At 29.4% G+C, this 14,008-nt stretch overlaps 1 protein-coding gene and 1 long non-coding RNA gene across 2 annotated transcripts in view; both read left to right on the top strand.

Moving 5' to 3' along the window:
* The first annotated feature begins 2,149 nt into the window (after nt 1–2,149).
* The window catches only part of LOC139426624 (uncharacterized), a 21,997-nt gene continuing 10,138 nt past the window's right edge, over nt 2,150–14,008 (top strand). Inside the window, exon 1 of the long non-coding RNA XR_011637849.1 lies at nt 2,150–2,911. This is a non-coding gene — a long non-coding RNA (uncharacterized lncRNA). The remainder of the gene's footprint in view (nt 2,912–14,008) is intronic.
* On the top strand, nt 2,911–11,037 carry LOC139426623 (delta-latroinsectotoxin-Lt1a-like). The gene has a single exon (XM_071186013.1). It carries the CDS (start codon nt 2,921–2,923, stop codon nt 5,990–5,992), a length of 3,072 nt encoding a protein of 1,023 aa, XP_071042114.1. The 5' UTR covers nt 2,911–2,920; the 3' UTR covers nt 5,993–11,037.

Raw genomic sequence — 14,008 nt, 5'->3', positions numbered from 1 at the left:
AACATGACAGAACTTGCTCTTCAGTTTCTGTCAAAATCACCTGATGTCCTATAAAATATATTTTTATGTGTTAAATCGTTTGATTAATTCATTAGAAAAATCTTTGTAGAAGAAAAATAATAGTTTACCAGCACGTTTCACGCGCTTCTTGTGAATTTTATTACAGATAGTATTTCTGTGGATTTTGTACTTTCGAGAAGCTTCTGCAATCGACATACCACCAGCAACTGCTTGTAAACATTATTGCAGCTTTTCTAAAGTGTAATCACGGCAGTTTCTCGTTCCAAGTATTTTTTTTATAACGTCTGACAATTTTTCTGTCGAAAAAAAAACGAACGAACCGTTGCACAAAGTAACAGTGCATTTTTTTTTCATTCTCCGTTTATTGTTATTAATTTTGAAATTTTTTTTAGCGCTAACATGATATAATTGTTTATTAATATATAAATAAAAAATTTGCACTTATGACAATTATTTTATCAACGTCCTTGCAACTCACAGCTAAAGTTTCCACGCACACTTTACGACGTCCAACGTTCTCGGAAAATTGTTGACATTGGATAAACAAAACACACTCTGAGATTGTTTTAAAATTCGAAACTTTTTTTGTAGTAATAGAGGAGACTTCTATCTTCAAATTCCACAAATTTTTAACGTGAAAAAAAAAACATAATACTGAATAGCAGCACTTGAAAAGTGCCAAATTCAAATTTGCACAGAGTAGCCCCACATGACGGTACCCAAAATATTTGCATATTTACTCTGGATAATACTCTATTTCAATGTCTTAACTAGTTTTGCTGAAGACAGGACACTAAAAAATCGAAGAAAACATTTAAACTATTGAAACATATGAGAGCATGAAACATTGTGGTTCGGAAATTGCTTTCTCTAAGAAAAACCTAAACGCTTAAAAATAAAGTTAAAAATTGTTACAAATTTTAAATACTTGTGACGGTAGTAACTGGAAAGTTTTCTGTCTGAGAAAGGAAGTTGTTTACTTATTCTGGAAAAAAAAGAAGAAGAAAATTATGAGTCCATCATTTTAGTGAACGATGGGGTTTTCAAAACTGGATTTCTCCTAGGGGATGGAATGTCGAGTCAAATTCCTTTTTGAAGAAGATTTTTTCAAGATTCTTAACAACATTAATAATACTTACCGTATAGTACATATTTATATAAATACTCTATTTTTCATTATTTCTTCAATAAAATAAATCTTCTAAAATTTCCTAAAATGAATATAGCAAATTAACAAGCGTCTAATAGATAGAATAAATAAATAAGTATGATAAATCTTTTTTATAACAATTCTCAAATTATTTCATTTAGATTATTTTTAACTCGGAATTGGTAACATTCCCAAAAAGTTTCCCCTAGAGGCGATTTTCTTTTAAAATAATCTGAATTCTGAACATAAATTCTTGCGAAAATTTCAAAAAAAAAATTATGCTATTTGTTAATTACGTAAAAAGTCTAAAAACATTTATCTAATTTTGAAAATAATAAGTTTTTTTGCTATTATTATTTTTGTGAATTCGTAATAAAAATACGGAAAAAAATTCACGACATTCATATAAACTCGTAGCCTTATATTTAAGTATGAAGTAATGCTCGATGATGAATGCTAATGATGAATGTAATCGAGAGTTTTTTACAGTGCAAGCTACGCACTTAACAGCATTTGATTAAATTGCTAATAAAACTTCAGAGAGTAAAATGTGAAAGACAATGCTTGAAATCTAAAATTGGTAATAATTAACTACGTATGAAGGATTTTATTTGTATTTAGGATGATGCAACCAGTAAGGACTTACAGGTTTTGGATGTATATGTTTTAAATATGTTTTAAAGTATGTTTTAAAGTTTCTTTTTATTAGAACGTCAATTACTAAAATGTGAATATTTAACAGAATTTTTTTTTCAAATGCAATTGATAAAATTTTACTTTGTGAAATTATATGACAAAATAAAATTTTCAACTAATATAAGTTTTTTGCAACTTTTTCCTAAAATTTAAGTCTTTGAAAAACCGAAATCTTTTGAAACAATTCAATGAAAAGATATTTATTGTCAAATTCCTTGAACATTAAATAAGTCGACAGGTGTTTTAGAAATCTCAACATTATTTCAAACATCACTCAGTTTTCATACGTCAGCTATTTCTAAAAAATATTATGATATTTGAATTCGACATTCTAAAAGACATCTGATATTTTGGCATCTACACATGGACATGCGTATGTGGACAAGTGGCGGTAACATTAAACATAAATTCTTTAAAGACAATGCAAAATACCTTTCTGAAAAGAATTTTAAGAAAGATATCTTATGTAAGTGATTGGTGGTTCTAAAAATGTTCGACAATCTGTTTTTGAATTTGAATAGACATATTGTCATAGTCTTCCATCAACAGGTGTTGAAGAGCTATATAATAAAATAAATTCCCACTGACTTCACTTATCTGATACACTCCAAAGTATCAACAGTTTTCCAAATTTTACATATAAGTATCCAAATCAAGTTAGCCAAGTCTTTCAAAATGCTTAAAAGTAATTTTACGATGGTCTCTTACCTTATGAAAAGAGAAACTGAAGAAGATGACGAGTACGAAAAAGCCATGGCAGAGATAGACGAAAAGAAAAGTCTTTGTAAAAAACTTGAATACGGCTCGAAGGTAGCAGGTACGGTAGGTGATCTTTTAGGGGATATCCCTGATCCATCTAAGACTGCCGCTGGTTTCGCTATGGCAGCTCATCTTGTCCAGGCCGGATTTGAAATTACGTCAACAACTCTGGAATGCGACGACGTCAATTTCGATGAAATTAAACTGATCATGAATAAATGATTTAGTGACATCGAAAGGAAACTGGATGTGCAGTCAGAGGCATTAGAAGAGGTTTCTCGCAAGGTAGGTGAGATGCTTATTAAAATTGATAACCTTCAGACGCAAATGTATCGCGGATTTCGTATTGTAATTGATACCATAGAAAATACAAAAACGCAAGAGATTATAACTAAAATAAAAACTTCTGTTAAATATTTCGAAGAAACTAGAGAACTTCTGAACCGTTATCGTAAAAAGGAATATATCGAGGAATTAAGCAGTAAGAACAGCGTTTTGCGCAAATTAGAAGAGTACTCGGACCCAGTAAATAGCTTATATTCTGCTTTAAATGAGCTCATACATAATGAAAATAACTATGCGATTCCGAAAAATGAGGCAGATGATAAAGCTTTTCAAGCATTGTTTGCTTTGTTTTATGGTACTCAGACATATTTTTTGGTAAAAGTTTTTCTCATGAAGCAATATGCTTATATTGCAAACTACAATTACGAAATAGGAAATTTCGATACATTTAATACGCAATATGTAAACATTAAGTCTTTGAGTACTAAATTTAAAAATTCTCTTTTCGCTGATGTAACCAATATAATAAAACAGGTTAAAAATAAAAATCTCCTGAGCAAAGTACAAAATGAATGGTACAAGGATATTTCTGAAGACGTTTTACTCGATCTGAAAAATGATATTGAAGCGATTGACCTAAATATGATTGATGTAAATGGAATAGTTGAAGTAAAAGACGTAGATTTTGCAGCACCCGAAATCACCTCACAGTACGGTGACTGGAAAGATAAAAGACAAGTTAGCTACGCTGTGCAGTTAAGAGATGAAAATAAGTATTCCACATTTAGTAGTTGGTCAAAACCAGAAGAAATTGGAAACAAAGCTAATCCCACAATTACAGTTCCCCAGGACAACAATGGCAGAGAGAGGTTAATATTCCGAAAAATCGATAACGGTTCCACTCAATTTGTTGGCGTTGTAAAGAAAACAGAAACAAAATTTAGAGACATTGACAGGGATCTCTATAATGCTGCTGGAAGAGGAGATCAAGACTTAGCTTATAGCGAAATGCAATTACTCCTTGACAAAGGTGCTGATATAGATGCAGTGTTTGATCAAGGACAAACTCTGATACACGCTGCTGCAATGAAAGGCAACGACAGGGTTGCAAAGGATTTTCTTTTCGGGAAGATTGACATAAATTCTAAAGACAAAAAAGGATATACTCCCATGCATATAGCAGCTGAATCGAATCAGAAAGAATTCGTACAAGAGTTAATCAAACTGGGTGCTGATGTAAACGCACAAACAGAAACGAATCAGCTTACACCGTTACACATTGCTGCGATGAATGGATATTTGGAAACGGTATCAGAATTAATAAAAAGCCCTGTAATATCAGTAAATGCGGCAGATAAATTTGGATTTACAGCTTTGCATCATGCAACCCACAAGAGAGGCAATGCTAAAATCGTGAAAGCATTGCTTACTAATGATGGCACAAGCATCAGCGCTAAAACTAAATTAGATTTGACGCCTTTACATTTAGTTTCTATTAACGGATTTCCTAAGGTATTAGAAGCTTTGGTTGAAAATAGCAAATTATTAGATATCAATGAAGCAAATAATGATGGTATGACAGCGCTCCATTTTGCAGCAATGTATGGAAAATCCGTCATAGTCAGGAAACTACTTATAGTTGCAAATATCGGAATCAATAACTTGACCGTCAAAAATCAATGGACTCCTCTTCATTTTGCAATCTATTTCAAGAAAGGAAATGTAGCTTCCCAATTACTGAGTGACGAAAGAACCCAATTCAATTTAGCTGGAGGAAACGGCGTCACTCCTTTGCACCTTGCGATTGCTGCTGGACAATTGCAAACAGCAGAGAATTTGATAAAAAAAGGTGCAGATAAAGAAGCAAAAATAACTAATGATGGTTCTACTGCTGTGCATTTAGCTATGAAGCGACGCAAACCAGACGCATTAGAATTATTAATCCATAAGGAGGCAAATTTAAACGCTCAAACGGAAGATGGCACCACAGCTCTGCATTTGGCCTGCAAATATCATAAGTTGGATTTTCTCAACTTGTTGCTTGACGCGGATGTTGATACGAAAATTGCCGATAAAAATGGTATTCTAGCTATACAAACTGCAATTGATAACATGGATTTGAGATTCGTGAGAGCGATTGTTGAAAAAAACCCGAGTATAGTCAGTGATCAGTTGGGATCTATGTCCGTCAAAGAAGGAATTTATGTTCGCGCATTGGCACATGAAAAAGTTTTTCGACTTATGTATCAGTACCTTAAAAACAAGGATTCCAAGGAAAATCAAAGAAAATATTATGGTTTAGAACCTCTTGAAGTGTTTAAACAGTTAGGTATCAATGAGCTTTGGGGTATTATTTTTAATCCCAATAATGATCCAAATGAAAACAATGACAATTATCATAAACGCATTAAATTTCTTTACGAAACAGTTATTCTGCCATGCATTGCGGAGGAAAGTAAAGGTACTCCATGCAAATATAGCGCTCCGTTAAATAGTCGTTTTACACGCAGCATTAAATTGAATGCCAGACATGAATACCTGGAACAAGTGCCGCCATTTTCTAAAACTCCGCAAGCTAGAATCTCAAACCAAAAAGATTCAAATTTGATTTCTCTGGAGCCATCGATGCACAGAAATGCTTTCTCCAATTCGGCAAACTTTTTGCTTCAGAATTTTAATGCTAATAGTGTATTACTATTGCTGGATCTAGTAGTAAGGAAATTAAAAAATGAAAAGTATCCTATTTCTTACAAGGAGGACGACTCTAAGTTGAAATCTCGTGGGCTAGCATTAAATATCACTGAAAAATTTGAGAAGTTTGTAAACGCATTGGGGAGAATTCCCACTAAAGAACGAATGAATTTGGCAGAAGTAAGCTCGAAAATATATAAAGCTCTAGTTGGCGAAAACGAAAGTAAAGTTGTCGAAATTTTATGCTCTTACGTAAAGGGATATCTTAAGTCTGAGGAAATCACCAACATGATGTCAGCATTACCACTTGGCTCTTCAAGCCTTCAAAAGGAAACAATTGAGGACGCCCTTTATTCTTTAACAGCTTCTTGCATCTCAGATCAGATTTAAATTTTCTTGCGATTATCAAGATATTCAGCTTTTTTTTCCTCTGATTATTCTTTTGTTGCACCTGTAACAAATATTTTTATATAATAATTTCTTAGGTGGAGGTATATTATGCACAGTTGGAAAACTTACCTCCTTTAATAGAACCCAATTAACTATTTAACGTATTTTTTCTACAGCCACATAAAGAATTAAGAAAGACTTTTACAAGATTTAAACTGATAAAAATTAAAAAAATGGTATTTTTCAACATTTTTTTAAGCTTTTATTTTAATAAAAATTCTTTTCTTCGTTCTCTCTATCTCAATCTTCCTAACTATTCTTCACTAAAAAACTCTTTACAATTATTGGTCAGAAACTATTTTTTTTAAGTTTGTAAAATGATTTTTCTAATAGTTAATAATTACCTTTCAATTAGTTTCATAAAGTATAAAAAATTCAGGTTTTAGTAAATAAAATCAAAATTAACTTTTATTCTGCCTAAATGCATTAAGTCAAAATTACATTTTGAGTAGTTATCTGATAATCTCTCTATCATTTATTATGTAAGATCTTCTTTTATTTTTTTGATAAGCAGCACTATGTTTTTCCCGCCGACTAGTGGTTATTTTTACAAGAGTAAAAAACATAAACATTGCTTTTTAATTAATTTAAATAATAGGTAGTTAATCTTTTTAAATATGAACAGTGATCCAATAATATAAAAGAGTTATTTTTAATTTACTGAAATTCCGTTTTTCTGAATTTTGGTTGCATAATTTAAATGTTAAGCACTAGATTAAGTTTTATAATTGTTCTGAAATTCAACGTAAAAGAGCGTTTATATTTTTAAAAAGTTACTTTAATTAAAAACATGGAAGCTAATATGTAGGTTAGCGTAGAATTTGACGCAATGTGATAGGAGACACAAATTTGGTGTAAAATTAAGCATTTTTGATATTTTATTATAAACACGTAGTTTTTATTACATAAATTTTTCACGGAAGAGACATTAATAAAATTAGTAATTAATTAAAATAGTGATTTAATAACTTATTGATATTAGATCGGTAATTACTGATTTGGTAAAATTGGTAATTTAATGAAGATGTTAATTAATCTACTTTCTATTTTTTATATTTATAACTAAATTAAAAGGTACTTGAATCCATTAAAAAGATTCGTCGTGAATAAATCTACTCTTTTTTCTTCAATGAAAAAAAATCGCAAATACATTTAAGCTATGATAATAGATTTTGAAACTTTTTCTTTCTTGCATTATATTGCATTACTTTTAGTTTTATAAAAAGCAATAATTTTGTAAGAAAATGGCAAATAAAAATACGGAACATACTTTTTTACTTTTATTGATATTTTAAATTATTATAATAGTTAGTGTTATCATGTTCATTGCATACTCGATATATCAGTAAAGTAAATATAAACAATTTATATGTATTTAGGTAAATAAGCAATATTTCAATGCTGAATTTTGATGAAAATATTTCTCCTTATATTTTGTTTTAATTTCTAACAATAATTAAATGTGAAAAATTTTTCACAAAAAAATCATATTATAGTAATTAATTTGTCACTACGTGGTTCATATAATACGTTTTCTGTTTTAGTTTTGTTAAAAACTATCATGTTGTTAACTGCTTTACTAATTGAAAAAGCAATATTAAAAGGAACTCATTCAAAACTTAAAAAAAAACATTTAAATTATGATTGAGCTGTGATATTATGAAATTCAGCAGACGTATTTAACATAAAACAAGGCAATTATTTATGAATAAAAATGCTTTACTGATACTTAAGTATTTAATACTGAAAGCGTTGTAGGCTGCAAAATTATCTGGTTCAAATTACGGTAAAATTTATCAGCTTTCAGAATGCCGGTATTTTTCACCGAAAAATTCTTCTTTGCCAAAATTGTGATGGAACGAAAAATCTGATAAAAAGATTTTTACATTAATAATTACCATAAAATTTCTGAATCATTGTAATTAAATAAATATTTCTGTAAAAATTGCGATATAATATTTTACGGTAAAATGGATTTTACAGATGATACATCCGAAATGCCGGTACTTTATACTGTAATTTGATCCGGAAGTTTTTACAGTGTAATCAGTTATTGCTAATGGTGAAAATGAAAATGAAATTTATGGCAGTATAACTTAAACTTAACAGAATATTCAGTATATATTAACTTAGCTGTAATCAGTTTCAGTAGAAATGCCTTTAAAAACAGAGATAACTACAAAAGTTAACTTTGAGTTGAATTAAACCCAATTAGAAATTAAACACCAGATGATGCATATTTTACTCATAGATTGTCTCTTGCTTATAAAACTTTTTCCTTTTCACTTGAAAGCATGTTCAAAAGAAATATTATTATTGTGGACAGAAAACTGAAATTTATGACCCCACCAGTTCAATCCCAACTGTGATGAAATATTCAGATTGATATCTGTTCACATATTTATGTTGCTGTAATCAATTGATATGACGTAAGAAACAGAAGTTGACTGCAAAAGTTGCTTTAATAACATATCTGGCAATGTTTACTTCAGTGACGTCGTTTACTCATGGACTTCGACCCGCATGTTACACTCCCTTCATCCCATTCTTTGAAGACATGTTCAAACAAGAATATCATTGTAGTGGAGATGGATATAGTAGATGTTAAATTCCCACTAAAACTGAAAACTCATAGAAACATCTGTGAGCATATTAATATTGCTGTAATCAATTGGTACTGAAATCAAAGCTTATTTCCATCAAAATTAAAATAAATTTATACTATACTCTAACTGTACTACTTTATGGCGACAAAAGCTGACCTTTAAATAACACTGATGAAAATAAACTACTAATCTTTTAAAAAAAATACTTAGAGGCAACTTCGGAGCTCTTAAGGAAAATGATATTTGTTGGATTTAGTGCAATTATGAATTAAACAGAAACTCTTAGAAACCAAACATAATTTCAGTTATTAAATTCCATTGAATAAGATGACTGGATTACATTTATAGAAAGAATGATAATGACATAATTACGAAGCTGAAGTTTATAAAAGTTAACTGACATACGAAAAAGGAGCAGACCAAACACCAGATGAATTGGTCCTGTGGTAAAGATCTAAAAACCATGACCATCAATAGATGACCCAGATGGAAACGACTTGCTGAAACTACTCTGGTTCTGTACTAGGTTGTCATGCTAGTGGAATAAGAAGTAATCAATTGGTGTAAAAAATTATGTTGTTGTTGTGGCTTATTATCCATATCTCTGACGAAGTCAGATAACGTCCATCCAACAAGGTTCACCAGGAAATCGAGGACAAGTCCAAAACATCCTCTCTGGAAAGTCCAAAACAGTCCAGGATGTGTTTGGGAGAAGTCTGTTCAGTTTGATATTTGGAGTAACAAATTTTGCATTGGTTAACAACAACCATTGCTTTCATGTCTTATGTGATAGACAGAGTTAACTCAAGAAAGAGGTTTTCACTTATTATTCTCCTTCATGATATTCTTTTTATGTTTTCACTTGAAATAATCTTCAAACAAGTATATCATATGAGAAAAAATTTGACTACTTTAGAAAATTTCCAGTAATGATATATCAAATGATAATGAAAATTTTTACGAAGAAACACTTTTTGAGACTTAATTGACAACAAAGCACAAATTCTCTTCACCTATGCATATATCTACTCATGATAATTTCAGATCCTAAATATGAAAATTCTTTTGTGACAATGATGAAGTTTTTGTTTCATTTTTGAAACTTATGTAATGATAATGGCTTTGTAATGATAATGGTTTTGTAATGATAATGGTTATGTAATGGTAATGTTATGCATCAAAGTTGAAGCTGGGTAAGTTATTCCAGTTATTTTAGCCGTCTTGCTGAACCTCCCAAAGGTTATTAAAAGTAGAATTTGTGTAGTTCCTTGCGTACTCCTGTAGTTGTGTTTCTCTGATATTGACATAGTACGCTATCAGTCAATGCATTACCATCTTGAAGTTTAATGGCAAAATTTCTTGTAATCTTTTTCCATTCTTGTTAACAGAAAAAGGAATATAAAAAGTTCTTTATTCAAAATTTTGTTTTCAATAAGTGTAAGAAAATAATCCAAAAATCATTCGTGAAAACTTTTGAAATAAGGAATAAGTGACCAATAAATGGATAAATAATTTTACTCAATTTATCATGTTTTTGAGCGAAAAATTAAATGAATTGGAACTTTTTCAATTAACACTTCCAGGGTGAAAATCTTGTAATATTGAAAAACTCGTATCATTTAAGTGAATTAAAAAAAGACATTCAGCAATTGCTGACCTTTTAATTTTAATTGTAATCTGTAACTGTGCTCTTTACTAGTTTTGTCTTGCAATTTTAATTTTAAATTTCATTTCTAAAACGCTGGCAAGTAATATATTTTCATTTTCAATATGCTCCTGTCATATATAAATTATTCCATAATTCATAATTACAAGTTTGCATATAAGTAAAATTAACAATACTAAAAAAATGTATTTTCAGTGACTGTATACAAATTTATATTGCTATATATTTATGTAATTTAATTTAAATATTCATTTCATATCATTTCTGATTAATATTTTATTAATGAAACGTATGAATGAAGTCTTAGAATTTACATGAATTATATTTTCCGCTTTTACTTCTTTGGATTACACACAAGTATTTTTGTTTAAAGCAATTTTAAAATAAATCAGTAAGAAATATTTATACTATTAAGCTTTACTACTGTGATTTAGTGAATTGTATGCATGAATTCGCAATTTATGCTATGTTGCAGTGAATGTGATTTTAAAAAACTGCAATTTTTAATAGTTTTGACAGTCATTCTCCATTTTGCTTTAAAATTTCAAATTTGTTATTATGCTAAATAAGTTTTGTTAACACTCCATAACTTTGGTAGTAAATATGTTTTGAAGAAATCTCTACCTGCACTATCTGTGATACATATTTTGCATGCTTCTTACTTCATGTAAAAATAATACACTGAAAATAAAATGGTAAATTTAGATGCGTTATTTGTTGTCATTTTTCATGCGCCCGTATTAAAAATTTATTCTTTAAAAAATAGTTTAGACATAACTTTTTAAAATATAAAATGTTTCTGTATGAGCAAAACAAAAAAAAGAAGTAAAAAAATGTTCAACAAATTTCTAAATTTAGACAAAAATATTCAATGTTAATCAAGCAATAATCATACATGCACTTTCTTGATACAGATTCTGCATTTTTTGTCACTTATAAAAATGATACATTTATAATATTGCTTTGTATTCAGATGTCATTTATTATTGTCTTCTGCTCATGTCTCATTAAAAAAAGAATTCATTCCTTTTTTTCAAAAAAAAAAAAAAAAAAAAAAAAAAAANAAAAAAAAAAAAAAAAAAAAATACCAGTTAATTCGAAAGAAAAGAAATGTATTTGCGTTATCAATATATAAAAATTAAAAGAAGAGTAAAAAGAAATCGTTCCACGATTTTTTTGTTTCAGACAATAATGTGCAATGCTAATCAAGCAATTTTTACATACACTATCTTTGATGCATATTCTGCATGTTTTTTTATCTCTTATAAAAATGATACACTAATAATAAAATCTTCTATTCAGATGTCAATTATTGTTGGGTTTTTTTCTGTATTCTTATTAAAAAACGAGAGTAAGGATTAGAGTTAACTTTTGGATGAAAAGAAATGTTCTTGTTTTATCAAAACATAAAAACAGAAATGAAAAAAACGTTCTTTAACGATTTTGTTATAAAAGGCTGCTAGCTATAAAAGGAATCCGAGTAAAGAAGTTAACTTGTTGCTGATATATTTTTCACTCCATTTACGTCATTACTGATCAATCAGAATTGCAGGTTATTAAATACTAAAAGTTATTTAACGTTTTTTGTATTGAAATTGCTTGTGAAAAAATACCATTGTATTAAATGCTATGTAAATTGACGCAATGAAATTTATATATATATTTCTCTTACACGGCGACAAAAAAAAGCCTCATTACAACTCCGCGAATGGCAACTCTGGAAAATCGACCAATGATTGCCGCTAAAAATGTCACATGCCAAATCTAGTTGAGGTGGCTCAACATATAGCACTTTTAAAAACGGAAACTGAAATAACCAGAGAGAGCATCAGCTGCGGCAATCTCATACTATTAAGCTAGGCAGAAGTGAGTAGTTTTTGTCGATAGATCTCTATTTTAGTATTTTGTCGAAAGCGCTTTTTTTCACGAATTCATTTGATGATTTTTGATTTATATCACGAATTTATTTCTTTTATTATTGTTATTAGTTATCCATTGAAAAATGAGTTTCAGTCGTGCTGTTACCCTTTAAGAGTTTATACTGTAGTGCATTTCTAATAGGTTTAACGAATTACATGTCATTTATTTGAATTCAAATTTATTTTAATGAGTTAGTATTTACTAAAAAGGTGTAATTTTTTTTCAAAAAAAAGGTTGTTACATGGATTTGAATTATTGTTTTGAGTTCTTAGAATTTTGTGCATTTGCAATGGACCTAAGTTAGTAACGAGCGAAGCGAGCTTGGTTTGCGAAGCGAACCATATAAGATTGCGTAGCAATTTTTGGGGGTTGGCGAGCGTTAGCGAGCAGGGTGCGCAGTCCACTAGTCTTTATAAAAGTCTGATATAAAGAAGGAAAATATCTTTAACACATGAACAATATTTCAAGTTAAGAATACCACGTTTAATAAGGAATATTTAAATTTTAAGCGAAATAATTAATCTATGTAGAAAATAACAGTCTATGTAGAAAATAATAACAAACAATATCTCAGGATAAAAGTACTTGAATTAAAATTTATTAAATAATAGTATCGTTTATTAAAGAATAGCATCCCATCATTAAATAAATATAAACACAGTGTACATTGTTCTATTTCTTGCTAACAACGTTTTACTTAAATAACCTTTAAATCATGTTTACTTTTTGACAATATTTAACCCACCAGCGGCTCTGCACTCAAGAAGTCGTATTTTAACCTGCAGTCTTCTCCGCTTAGCAAAATCAGCTTTTCCGTAATAATAGAGACGGAAATAATGTATAGGGGAGAAAATTTTTCCCAAATTTGACCATTTGCTAAAGCTCCAGTAGGTAAAAAGGAAATAGTAAAAATATTTTTTTACCGCAAATTTGCTTCTTTAGTAATTTACTAATTTTTTTTATCGAAATCTACTATACATTATAAAATGGGATGGACCATTTGTTTTCCTATGGGAAACGCTGGCAAGTTATGCTGAACATTAATATTTTTTTTTTCAATTTATGATTTTAATGAAAGTGTGCTGCAAGTTGTTTTTGGTGTTAAAGAGTGGGTCACATCAAAACAATTTTAATGAAACTCAACGGCAAAAAAATTCAGCAACTCTAAAATCATGTAAAATCATAGAAAAATTAAATATTTTTTTTCGAAAAAATTGGATTTTTTAATATTTTTTTTAATTACGTGTCGGTAGTAGAAATGAAAACGCAAAATTTCAGATTTAGATCTTGATATCACTTTTGCTGATTTCTTTTGTATCAATAATGAAATCTGAATAATTTACCCACTCATGTGAAGCAAAAAGTATTTTTACCAAAGTTTTATTGATTACAATGATGTAATGATTCAAATTTTAAAATTTCAGGAGAAATTTTATGATCTATATTGCACTTTCTTAACATATCTAAGAATTCGAAATTAAATTAGTTTTGCTTAATTCTGATAAAATTACAAACTATCAAAAGTTTTTGATAGTAATGAGCCATATTATTTTTCAAATTTGATGCAATCTTGTTAGGGTGCCTCACGGAATCCATGTAACGTGTGATAATATTGTTTAACTTAAATGGAAACATGGTTTTACTAATAAATGAGGTCGTAGCGAATTTTCCCAATATTATGGTTCCAGATGCGAATGTCATGGTCTTAAGTTGAACCAATACTTTGAATGTTTATATATATATATATATATATATATATATATA

This window comes from Parasteatoda tepidariorum, chromosome 9 (genome assembly GCF_043381705.1).
Source record: "Parasteatoda tepidariorum isolate YZ-2023 chromosome 9, CAS_Ptep_4.0, whole genome shotgun sequence".
Classification (NCBI taxonomy): domain Eukaryota; kingdom Metazoa; phylum Arthropoda; class Arachnida; order Araneae; family Theridiidae; genus Parasteatoda; species Parasteatoda tepidariorum.
Note: the sequence above shows the minus strand (reverse complement) of the source record. Positions and strands in the feature narration are given on the sequence as shown.